At 43.2% G+C, this 12,264-nt stretch overlaps 1 protein-coding gene across 1 annotated transcript in view; it reads left to right on the top strand.

Annotated features, from left to right (window-relative positions):
* The window catches only part of LOC137425663 (bridge-like lipid transfer protein family member 2), a 129,699-nt gene that overhangs the window by 104,141 nt on the left and 13,294 nt on the right, over positions 1 to 12,264 (top strand). The window contains 6 exon segments of the mRNA XM_078775355.1: positions 643 to 820; positions 1,107 to 1,190; positions 2,984 to 3,094; positions 5,122 to 5,260; positions 7,388 to 7,512; positions 8,752 to 8,859. Coding sequence (XP_078631481.1) covers positions 643 to 820; positions 1,107 to 1,190; positions 2,984 to 3,094; positions 5,122 to 5,260; positions 7,388 to 7,512; positions 8,752 to 8,859 — 745 coding nt within the window.

Here is a 12,264-nt window from a genome sequence, read left to right as displayed (position 1 = left end):
ACATGTGGGGGGAAAAAAGAGGAACGAATGAGTGGAAGTGAGCGTTGATTCTGGATTTTGGGAGTTTCACTGGAAGGGGGTTGCTGATGGACCGTGGGCGTCCTGCAGATAGCGGAATTTTGGACTGCGTCCCTTCTTCGGCAGCAATATGGGAGCAGCTGCACGAGCCCAATATGGTGACAAATACAAGATGATGTATTGGATCAAGGCCTTATTCTTGTGAATAGGGATGATGTTTGCATCTTTCCAAGATGATCGCAGGAGTGAGCGTAGACATGAAGCACAGGTGGTCACAACTTGATAAAGACCTGGAGAAGAAAGAAGAGTGAGTACAGATGAAGGGCAGGTGGTCAAAACTCTCTGCCAAGCTCTCAGGCCTATGCTAGATGGCATCACAATGTCTATCTTAGCCCATGGCGTCTGCTATTTTATTTGGTCCGCTTGCAATTTGACTGGAGGTTAAACTTTGAGCTCAGCCTGCATTGGCCTACCTGATATCCCACCTGACTGAGATCTTCTAATTGTCATCCCAATTGTGTTATGCCTGCATGTGTGTCTGTCTTTCTGTGTATTAGTGGGAAAATGTACAGCATCCCATAATGCCTTGCAGTACCAACCCACTAGATCTTAATTTTGTTCCAGATGTTTCAAAGACTACCAGGTGCAAAGGCAATGGGAGCGGGTTGGACGTGCGGCCGACGAGGGAAGCGTGGTGCGTCGTACAGAGGTGCAGTTTGCACTTGCCGGCTGGCAGCTGACCGAGCAGGACGGTCAGCTGGGCATTGCCGCACTTGAGCTGCAACGTTTTCTCTACAGCAAGGTATTGCAACAGCTGGATGGAGCAAGCAGAGGAATGTAACTATATTGATGCTGTTTGCAGCAGATTTGCCCTGCACAAATTCCCGGCCTTCTTCAACTGTCCACCTACTCCGTCTCACTCAAACTCGTACACGAATGAATGGTTTCATGAATACAGGGGTAAAAGTTTGAGGGAAATTGAGTGTTGTGATTGGTCATGGGAGTTGTGTACACTTCACACTGCAACCCATTTACCATTTACCACTGCACTGACTCCAGAGCAGAAATCAAAATGTACTTTCTCTTAGGTGAACAAATCTGATGATACAGCAGAACACCTTTTGGAGCTTGGCTGGTTTACCATGAAAAGTCTACTTCCCAGTTTCCCTCAGGTGAGACCATCATTTTCAGGATTAAACCAAAGTATTGTGCTCTTCATTTGATGATATACAATAAAACAGGAGTGTCTGTCTGTCTGTTTGTCCATCCCCGAACTACTCCCTCAGTTTTGGGACTTGCCCCGCCAAACTTTCTGTGGAACCTTCTATTACAAATTTTCTTGTTATCTGAACAAAGTTTTTGTTTTTTGTTTTGTTTTTTTTTGGATACAGGATCGATGCTCGTGAAAGAGCTAACATTTATCACACAAAAAAAATCAAACAGACACACAAAGTATATAATAAGAGGAGCGGTAGAATGACCGTGCAGAGTGCAGATTTCACGTGCAGAGCAGGATTTTAGGACCCGTTCGCTGATGCCGTCAGGTCCAGTTGCAGAATCAGAGTCGAGGATTGGCAGAAACTTTTCCACCTTGTCAGGGGGAAAGGACACGGAGTCCAGGAGCAGCTGGGTTCGACTGGGTAAGGTGGGAACAGGGAGAGATGGGTTTGGGACACAAGATTTTGAGGCAAACACAGAGTTGAGGCATTCGGCTTTGTCATGTGCGGTGTCAGCTGTGTAGCCATTTGAGGTAAGCGAGGTGATGGAGGGGGAACAAACACCAGAAACAGATTTGACCAGATGCCACCAGGATTTGGAAGAGGGAGACAGATAAGAGAGTTCGGTCTTGAGAGTAGAGAGATAGTACTTCCTGGCTCTCCTGAGGGTGGACACACACTTGTTTCGGGCTTTGTGAAAGGAAATGAGATTGCCTTCTGTTGGATTTGCTTTCCAAGAGGCAAAGGCAAGTTGTTTCAGGGCAACTGCCTCACCACAAGATTCCGTGTACCATGGACGGGAGGAAGGGTAAGACAACTGAAGACGAGATGGGATAAATCTGTGCATGAGAGAGAGCAATTTACTTTGAAAGAATTCCCAGGATGAGTTGATGTCAGAGGTGGTAGAGATGGGAGACCAGTCCAGATGATTGATGGCTGCTTGAAGACCATGCCAGTTGGCCTGAGTGAAATGCCAGACTCGTTGATGCTGAGTAGGCTCTCTGAGAATGGTCAGAGAGATGTCCACTTTAAACAAATTAACAAATTAACAAAACAAATTAACAAACAAATTAGCAAAACAAACAAACAAATTCAGAAGTTTAAACAAATGAACAATGCATTATGGTGATGTAGAAATCTGATTGAGAATAATTCGAAAAATTTGAAAATGTTTAATTTCTCTAATTATAAGCGGAGGTTAAAACCAAATCAAACGACACTGAGCTTCATAGAGAATCGGAAGTGAATATTGCTCACGCCATATATAATCAGCAAGGTTGGTTGAAGTTGATGTGTGCTGACCTCCAATTAGATGGAAGATGACCTCCAGAAAATGATAGAGTGAACAGAGCAACACGGTGTTTGTGAAGTACAACACGTTGAATTTTGATTAAATCCGTCAGCGAAGCGACAGGTAGAAATGCCGTGTATATAAATGTGTATACGAGCATTCGTTGTTTTACGATAATTTTCACATTCATTTTCTCTCTAAATTATATATATACGTAGTTACCGGTGAGGGAGTGCACAGTGCTTCCATTATTTTCTGGTATGACACGTGTGGTCGGTAGTGACACAGTATGTCTGACTCTAACCCCCAACCCTCTCCCTGTCCCAGCCCCAAACCCTCTCTCTCCCTTATTTTCCTTTCCACATTTTATCTTCTTCGTACGAAATGTTTTCTTTTTTTTGTGGAAATGATGTGGAACTCTCTGTCTTCATTGTCCCTCAACCATCTATTGATTCAGGAGGTTATCCGTCCCCAGAAGTCTGTGGCACCTGGGCGGCAGCTGGCTCTTCGTATATTCAGCAGGGTGGGCCCTCCTGTGGGTGGCATCTCTGTTAAGGAACATTTTGAAGTGAGGAATCTTTCATATGTTTCAAGAATATGTTTAGTTTGAATTTTGCAAACAATTGTCTCACAAAATGACTTTCATCAAATAAGAAAGATGCTCAAGCCTCTTTCCACTCGAAAATTTTCTGTTACTCATGAATTTATAGGGAAGGTGATTGTTTAAGATTTTCTTCTTTAAGGCAAGGAAATCAATGCTTTTAAGTCTTCTTATACTTGCTTTCAATTTGTTTTATGCAATACTTGTGTTGAGAAAACCAAGAAGGCTAATCGCAGCTGCAAAGCTAGGCGGACAAACATTGAGTGCTTGTATTACAATATGTCAGGTGTTCCTGTTTCTTAAGTTTGCACTGAACTGTCACAAAATATGAAGTGTTATGAGGCAGTGCTGGTAATGATTCTGTTAGTCCCATACCGGTTTTACCAGATAGGACTATAGGTTTGCTCTCCGTCCATCCGTCCATCCCACCTGTGGTTTTTCAGACCTTTTCCCACACCCTTTAACATATTCAACTGAAACTGGTACATGGCTTTATTATGATAAATTACAGAACAAGTTCGAGTTTCGGGACATTTCATAATTTTCCCCAGAGTTATGCCCTTCTTGGACATTAATAATGTCCGACACATCGGTCGGGGCCATGTATTGAAAAGCAATTCTCACTTATGTTTTAAATACTGCACCTCTATATGATAGCAAACACGGCGAAAAACTTTTTACATTCCTAATTTATGTTTTGCTATTTGCCGTAGTTGATCCAGCTTCGTGTTATACTTCAAATCGACTGATCTATAAATGAAGGAAATAAATGGGAAAATTAGCCAATTTGACTTGTACTCCGCATCGACTTGCAGACTGAAAGATACGGTACATTGTGATGACTTCACAATGACTTGCTTTTTGTAATTTTTTTTATTTTTTAAAATTGCACACAGACTTGAAGCTCGTGGAGGAGCTAGAACACAGGACAGACATGACGTAACAGAAAGAAACTGGAACAGCACTTGGTAGAGCGCATACCTCCACCAGGCTGAATAGTTTACATTTTGTATCCCACTGATAGGCCGGATCTGGATTCAGATCGGAAACAAAATCGAATGACTTGTTCTTGTCGCATAACGAACTCATCCACGTGGGTTTGTCATAATCATCAACAACCTTTTGAAATATCATGCCGTATATCGTTTTTGGCCCCATCACTCAATAGTGAAGAATCACTCAACAAATTTAAAAAGTATCGTATCCGGATCTGGATCTTCACCAAAATCGAATCGATTTGTCATTGTCACACATGTCATTGTCACACATTGTCACACAAAACCCTGGTGTTGGGCTAGCGGCTAGGGTGCCGGCTTAGGATCCTAGGATCCTGGGTTCGAATCCCGGTCGATCGCTGAATTAACGCCAGGGGGGTTGACTCAGCCTGTCATCCTTCCGAGGTAGGCTAATTGAGTACCAGTTCACTGGTAATTCCCTGTTTGTCGGTAAAGGCGGCAAAAAGGGTTGGCGTCAGGAAGGGCATCCGGCCGTGAAACATTGCTTCAAAAAGGGGACCAAAAACAACAACAACAACAACCACGGTTCCCGAAAAAGGCCAACCCCCGCTTTGCGGGGAAAAATGACCTCTAAAGGTGGTTATTTATACACATGGAACCTGTTCACCAAGTTTCATCCGAATCCGTCCATTACTTCTTGAGATATCCTGGTCACAGACAGACAAACAGACAGGGGTGAAAACATAACCTCTGCCCACCTTCGGTGGTGGAGGTGGAGGTAAACAGTGGCAATATTGATGTGTGGGGAGAAACTCATCAACAGCAGGGCAGAGGGACAAGATAGAGAGAGACCTGGAAGAAGAAAGGACACAGGGAAGAATGAGACCAAGGGGAGGAAGAGGAGGACACAGGGGCTGAACATCCTGGGTACAGGTGCTAACTAACAGAAGTGGAAGGGAAAACTGGGGAAGAAGAAGCAGAAATGTAACAAAAAAATTGCCTTGGTGATTGGACAAAGTGGATTTGTCACTGCCGCAGGTGAATGTTGTCCCTCTGGATATCAACTTCACGTTCCAATTCTTCAAGCGCATGATGGGATTTTTCTTTCCCGGGCGTGGGGAGGCAGAAGAGGACGAGGCTTCAGAGGACGAGGACAAGTCCAAGCTTGTCACAACGGGTCAGTTCCACTCGCGATTATTAACTTCCTCACCTCTTATGTGGCTGCTCATTGTGATCGTAATGGCCATGCATGTTTCGATTCTCATCTTCGTCACTGTTTTTCTTCATGTCCTCATCATGGTTTTGTTCTTTGAACGTGATAATGTGTTTCAGTGCTAGAATGAGATATGGGTTTAATTTTTTTTCGCTTTTTCACTGTATATTTCTTTATATTCTTAGCTGGTGTTTACGTCTAGTTTAGTTTGAGTGCAAAGCGGATGCGGACGGGCTTTGCATCTTGAGATTTTCTTCTTGTTGTTGTTGTTTTTTGGTCAATTCTCATGTGTTTGTTGTTGTTTTCCCTGCGTCATCCAATTTCAATGCCCATGGAGTACTCTTACCAGTTTTGGCCGTTCTGTTTTTCATCATGTGCCGCGAAGAGTTTTAAGTCATCCATATTCAGGAGGTGTGACTTTGTTTGTTCCTTTGAAATTTCTCCTCCTGGAGGTTAAATTGTCTTTGGCTTTAAGAAAATGGCAGGACATTGATCATCGATCTCCAGAGACTGTTTCCCTGGAAGATACCTTGTTGTATTTCAACATCCGGGATTTGAACTGTTCCTTCAAAGTGAAATCAGCCTGGTGTTTGCTTAGCGGTTAGGGTGCCAACTTGGGATCCTAGGATCCTACTTTCGAATCCCGGTCAATTGCTGAATTAACACCAGGGGGGTTGACTCAGCCTGTCATCCTTCCGAGGTCGGCAAATTGAGTACCAGTTCACTGGTAATTCCCTATGTGTCGCAAGAGGCGACTCACAGGGTTGGCGGCAGGAAGGGCATCCGGCCATAAAACATTGCTTCAAAAAGGGGACCATGGTGCCCATAAAAAGGCCAACCCCAGCTCTGCGGGGGGGAAAATGGCCTCTAAAGGTGGTTATTTTCTTCTTCTTCAGAGTGAAATCGTAGAAAGGTTGTGCTCTATCATTTGCATTTTTCATTCGATCATTGATTTTGGTTTAAATTTTTCCAATTTATTGCACTGTTCGATCCACGTGCTATTGGACGCCATGTTGTAGTCCATACGCGCTAGCTGGCAGTTTGATGTCTTTTTCTTGAGAGTTTTTGAGGATCGCTTTGTTGAGCAAGAGGCAGTCCATTGTTCCATAGCAGTTTCCTACATCCCTTTTTGTGATGCCTTCGGCCATTTTTGTTTTATTGATGGTTGAGATGTATCTTCTGTGATGATTGCTGTTCAAAGATTGTGTTTGTTAGTCAGCATGTTTAGAGGTGTGTTTTTGAGGTTGTTTAATTCCGATTTTGGCATTAAGAAGGTGTTGCCTTCTGTGAGTCATTCATCCATTGCCATTTTCTTCTCGGATGAGTTCAGTAAATGCTTGAGCATAACGCGTGTAGAGAATATCTCGCAGCTTTTGCCAGAAATTTCGCATTCTGTCTGGATGTGGTATCTTGTGTTCTGTTCCGTCCATCAAACTTATGGCTTATTCTCTCTAACACTTTACATTATCATCTTTGTTCATAAACATTTTTGTTCCTTTCACATTTCTTTATACTTTTTCATATTTCTCTTTATTCATTCTAATTCTTGCTTCTTCTCTTTCTTTATCTATCTGGCTTAGGAGAAGTGAATTCTTGCAGAAATGTTTCTGGAAGGTTCACTTGGCTGCGATTAGATGGGTTTGAGGGTAGAGGAGTAGCGGCTGAAACCCGAATCCTATCCAGGTTCCTCCTGATGACTCAATCTTTGCTCTTTACTTCTTCTGGTTCCTCCTGATGACTCCAATGTAGTATTTGGTTTTCCATTCCATTGTGATCTTTCCTCGCAGTGTTTTTGAAATAGCTGCTCCCAAGTGTTTGCGTTCTCTTCTTGTGCACTTTTGTCTGCCATATTCCCGAGTCAATATCACTATCCGTTTTTCTTTTGTTCGGGCAGTTTTTCAATCCAACATAATTCATGTTGTCAGAGACGTTTATGATCGTAGTGGGTGGTGCAGATTTTACATTGTAACTTGTACTGAACGAGAGAACTATTGATTAATTTTATCCGCCTTTCTGCCTCCATTTCATGAATGTGTTCCTTTTGCTTAATTTCCCGTTTCCTTTTGCTTCTTCTTTGTTCCTCTACACCAGGCATCCCTCACAGGCATCACACTTCTGTTGCAGCCGACGAACCGCTCCCTCCTAGCCGTTTACAGGGTGCGGGAGGATTTCCCAGAGGATCTGTGATGAGACGCTCAATGCGAAAGACAGTTGAAGTATGAGTCCATGTTACAGTCAATGGATTGTTGTCTTGCATAAGGGGAAATACTACGTGTACAAAAAGCATGCCTTGTCTTGTTTATCTTTGACTTAAACTTTTCTCGGACCAATACATTTTAACAGTCGGACACCGCTCACTTGCACGGATGCATCTCGCCGACCGCTTCATCAGCAAATACGCAATGTAGATATAATATAAATTAATAGATATAAAAAATAAATAATATATACTATTGATAATATTTATAAACGAATATAAATAAACGTGAATAATGTTGTTCTACAAAGAATACATCAATAAAACTACACCGGCATGTGGTAGAGCGCAAACCTCCACCATGCTAAACAGTACGTTTCTATCCGCTTATAGGCCGGATCTGGAATTGGAACTGAACCAAAATCTAATCGGCTTGTTTTGGTCACCTAACCAAGTCGTAATCCAAGTTTTGTCATAACTCGTCCATAACCTTTTGAAATATCATGTTATATATCACTATTGGTCCCATCTCGCAACGGTGAAAAATCACTTCAACAATTCTCGAATCCAGATCCGGATCTTCACTGAAATGGAATCGATTCGTCCTTGCCATAAACCCAACATGTCCACAAAGTTTTGTCCAAATCTGTCCATCACTTTTTGAGATATCCTGCTCACAAACAGACAGTGGTGAAAACATAACCTCTGCACCTTCGGCGTCTGAGGTAATCGGTAAATAATGGTACAAAATGGAAATGAACATTGGCCAAATACGCCACGATTCCAGCACAAGTGCAGTGCCCCTCCAATGCAGTTGATTTACATTCGTTTCGACTTTAGAGGAATTTAAATGTAACATGATTAAATGCAAAAAAATGAACATTGACTCTTACACTTTAAATCGCATGATACAACCAATTATATTACAATGCGAAGGTTCTTCCAAAGCAAGCCGTGTCGTGCAAACTATGTACGTACATGTGTGCGTGTGTTTGTTTAATTTTGTACCTGTACCTGTAGTTGGAGGAACAAGTACAATGTAGTTTGTACCTCGACACCATAATATGATGTTATACTTTTTCAAACTACTGAAACACAAGAACACATACTCGTCACACATTATTTGTTTTCTATGTACTACCGACTCGACAGGGCAATTCTCACCCTGCGAGGCAATATTTTGTTTCCATTTATCTTAAAATTTCAAAACATTTTCTTCCTCGGACTGCAATTCATTCCTCTTGTTCCCACTCTTCAGCCACAGACTGTGTTCGACGACATTGACAAGATGAAACAACGGGCAGCCAAGAATAACTCCTTCATATACATCAGGGTCCCACAGGTTCCACTCAACGTCTCATACAAGGTTCGTTTGTTATCTGTTCAGTTACTCGTGGTTTGTTTTATTAACCAATAAAAAAAAAAAATTGGAGTAACAATAATCAATTATTAACCAATAATAAATACAATTTATCTTGTCCCCTTCCTAACCAACCCATCCTCTTTTCTACATGTTGGTCACATGACTAGCACAGCTCACATCCCGATAATGCCTGCTCCTCTTTTCTTTTTTTTGGAAAGTGATTCTTTCTTAGAATTTTTTTTTTTTTTTTTTTCCATATAAGATCGAGGCTCGTGAAAGGTAACATTAATCAAACAAAAAGTGAAAACGACACATAAAACACAAAAAATAAGGGGAGCGGTAGACAAGATGGGGAGAAAGGGGGAAGGACACAAACACAACATTTGAGAGCAGGGACATCGGGAGAAATGTGGGAGGGGGAGGGCTTGGGGGGGAGGTGGGAGAGGTATAAAACATATGGACACTGCAAGGACTTCCAGGAAAGAAGTTGGAATTTCCAAAAAAAACAATCATAGTTGAGTGTGCCCGGTGAAGAAGCCAAATTTGGCAGACTCTCCCCTCCCCCATATTCTCACCAGTTCGTTGATGGCCACAGTTTTTTTTTTTGTTTTCAACCTTGATAATGGTGAGGAGGTAGGGAGAGGTTGCCAGTTGTTCCAAGTCCCAACGCATGACACCTGTTCTTTTCATCAACAGTGTCATCCTGGCGATGCAGTGAGTGAATAAACAGTAGCGGTTCTGTCAAACTCTGGTGACAGACGGATGTGCAACATATTAAGTGAACTTATTTGTGGGATATTTGATCAACTTCTTCAAATTCTGATGGTTTACTCTCACAAAGATACATGTCCTTCCTCCCCATGTTTGCTTAATCTTCTTCACTCTTGTGGCTTTGCGTTGATGCTCCATGTAGGTTTTATCGTACCAAACTCTCTGCATTGTTATTTGAATTATTTATTACTTGTTCTTCGCGCCACTTCTCCCATAACACTTTTTTAATGATTTGTAGTGATGTACGGCTCATGGAGGAGTGTGTACACAAATCCCATAGAAGACAAAGACATTACGAGACAAAATTATACTTGTACATGAACTACGATGATGTGCAGGAGACTGAAAAAAATCAATACACTCAATAGGATTTGAACCTGAAATCCTGGCATCATGAGCCACGTGTTCAGATGGCATTTTAAAAATATAATCTAAATTTAAAACTGAAACAACATGACAATATACTACCATTAATAGTTAGCTTTAGGGAGTAATAGAGTACTGTATATGATTGTTATGCCTCCACCGACAAAGTCGCTGAAGGCATTATGTTTTCGGGTTGTCCGTCCGTCCGTATGTCCGTACGGGCTAAACCTCGTTTTTCTCAGCAACCATATGTCCGATTGAGACTAAATTTTCAGGGTAGGAGTGACACCCATGCAGAATGTTTTTATGATAATTGTGACGTCATAGGTGAAGTGGTATACCAGCCAAAATGTTTTAATCGAATTCCTTATCCTAAAAATCTGAAATTGCATGCACATGATCTATGACCCATTTGTATTGCAATATTAAATTTATGACATCATATGACATGGTTTGGCATGTCATAATAAATTATGTACATGTCAAAAATTTATGCACACAAATAATAATTTATGACATGGTTTGGCAGCCATTTTGGATTGAAGGAAAATATTAAATAATTATATCTGAAACCGCTCACCCGATCGATGGGAAATTTTACAAATATCATCTAACAGCACTGTTGCATATAGTTTGAAAATTATGATGTCATAGGTCACGTGGTTTGGCAACCATCTTGAATAGAAAAACGAACATTATCCAATCAACACAAAACTTCACAAACGTGGTCCACTACCCATACATATGCAGAGTGATGGCATCTACCCGTTGTGGGACTATGTGGAGGCATATTGGTGACACAGTCACATTGTTCTAGTTGAAAATACTGTTGCATTTATTGGACAGGGCATTAGTTAGAATTTAAGGGCTTAGCACCATTCGTTATGTGTCGTTATAGAACTCGTGCCGCTGGTCCTGTCTCTCCCACACATGCATGCCACTCATCGTGTCTTCTGCCCATGCGTGCCACTCATCATGTCTTCTGCCCATGCATGCCACTCATCGTGTCTTCTGCCCATGCGTGCCACTCATCGTGTCTTCTGCCCATGCGTGCCACTCATCGTGTGTCTTCTGCCCATGTGTGCTACTCATCGTGTCTTCTGCCCATGCGTGCCACTCATCATGTCTTCTGCCCATGCGTGCCACTCATCGTGTGTTCTGCCCATGCGTGCCACTCATCGTGTCTTCTGCCCATGCGTGCCACTCATCGTGTGTCTTCTGCCCATGCCTGCCACTCATCATGTCTTCTGCCCATGTGTGCCACTCATCATGTCTTCTGCCCATGCGTGCCACTCATCATGTCTTCTGCCCATGTGTGCCACTCAACGTGTGTCTTCTGCCCATGCGTGATACTCGTGTCTTCTGCCCATGCGTGCCACTCATCGTGTGTCTTTTGCCCATGCATGCTACTCATCGTGTCTTCTGCCCATGCGTGCCACTCATCATATGTCTTCTGCCCATGCGTGCCACTCATCGTGTCTTCTGCCCATACGTGCCACTCATCATTTCTTCTGCCCTTGCATGCCACTCATCGTGTCTTTTGCCCAGGCGTGCCACTCATCGTGTCTTCTGCCCATGCGTGCCACTCATCCTGTCTTCTGCCCATGCGTGCCACTCATCGTGTCTTCTGCCCATGCGTACCACTCATCGTGTCTTCTGCCCATGCGTGCCACTCATCGTGTCTTCTGCCCATGCGTGCCACTCATCGTGTCTACTGCCCCTTGCGTGCCACTCATCGTGTCTTCTGCCCATGCGTGCCACTCATCGTGTCTTCTGCCCATGCGTGCCACTCATCGCGTCTTCTGCCCATGTGTGCCACTCATCCTGTCTTCTGCCCATTCGTGCCACTCATCATGTCTTCTGCCCATGCGTGCCACCCATCATGTATTTTGCCCATGCGTGCCACCCATCGTGTCTTCTGCCCATGTGTGCCACTCATCATGTATTTTGCTCATGTGTGCCGTTTGTCCGGTTGTCCTGTCATCTACTCATTCTGTTGTCCACTCATCTTTTAATCCTCCTGTCAGTGCCGCTCATTCTTTCGTCCACCTGTCAGTGCCACTCGTCATTTTGCCCACCCGTTAGTGCTGTTCGTCCTTTTGTATGCCAGTCAGTGCTGCTCGTTCTGTCATTCTACCGTGGCCGCCTGTGCCATTTGTGTAACCCATCCTGTCGTCTGTCCATGCTGCTCATTGGTCCATCAGCTACCGGTCTCACGAGGTCCCAGCCTCCCATAGACTCACACTTGCCTGTTTTTCCTTTTGAATGCAG

This window comes from Myxine glutinosa, chromosome 4 (genome assembly GCF_964187855.1).
Source record: "Myxine glutinosa chromosome 4, kmMyxGlut1.1, whole genome shotgun sequence".
Lineage (NCBI taxonomy): Eukaryota > Metazoa > Chordata > Myxini > Myxiniformes > Myxinidae > Myxine > Myxine glutinosa.
This window is presented reverse-complemented; position numbering and strand designations above follow the sequence as displayed.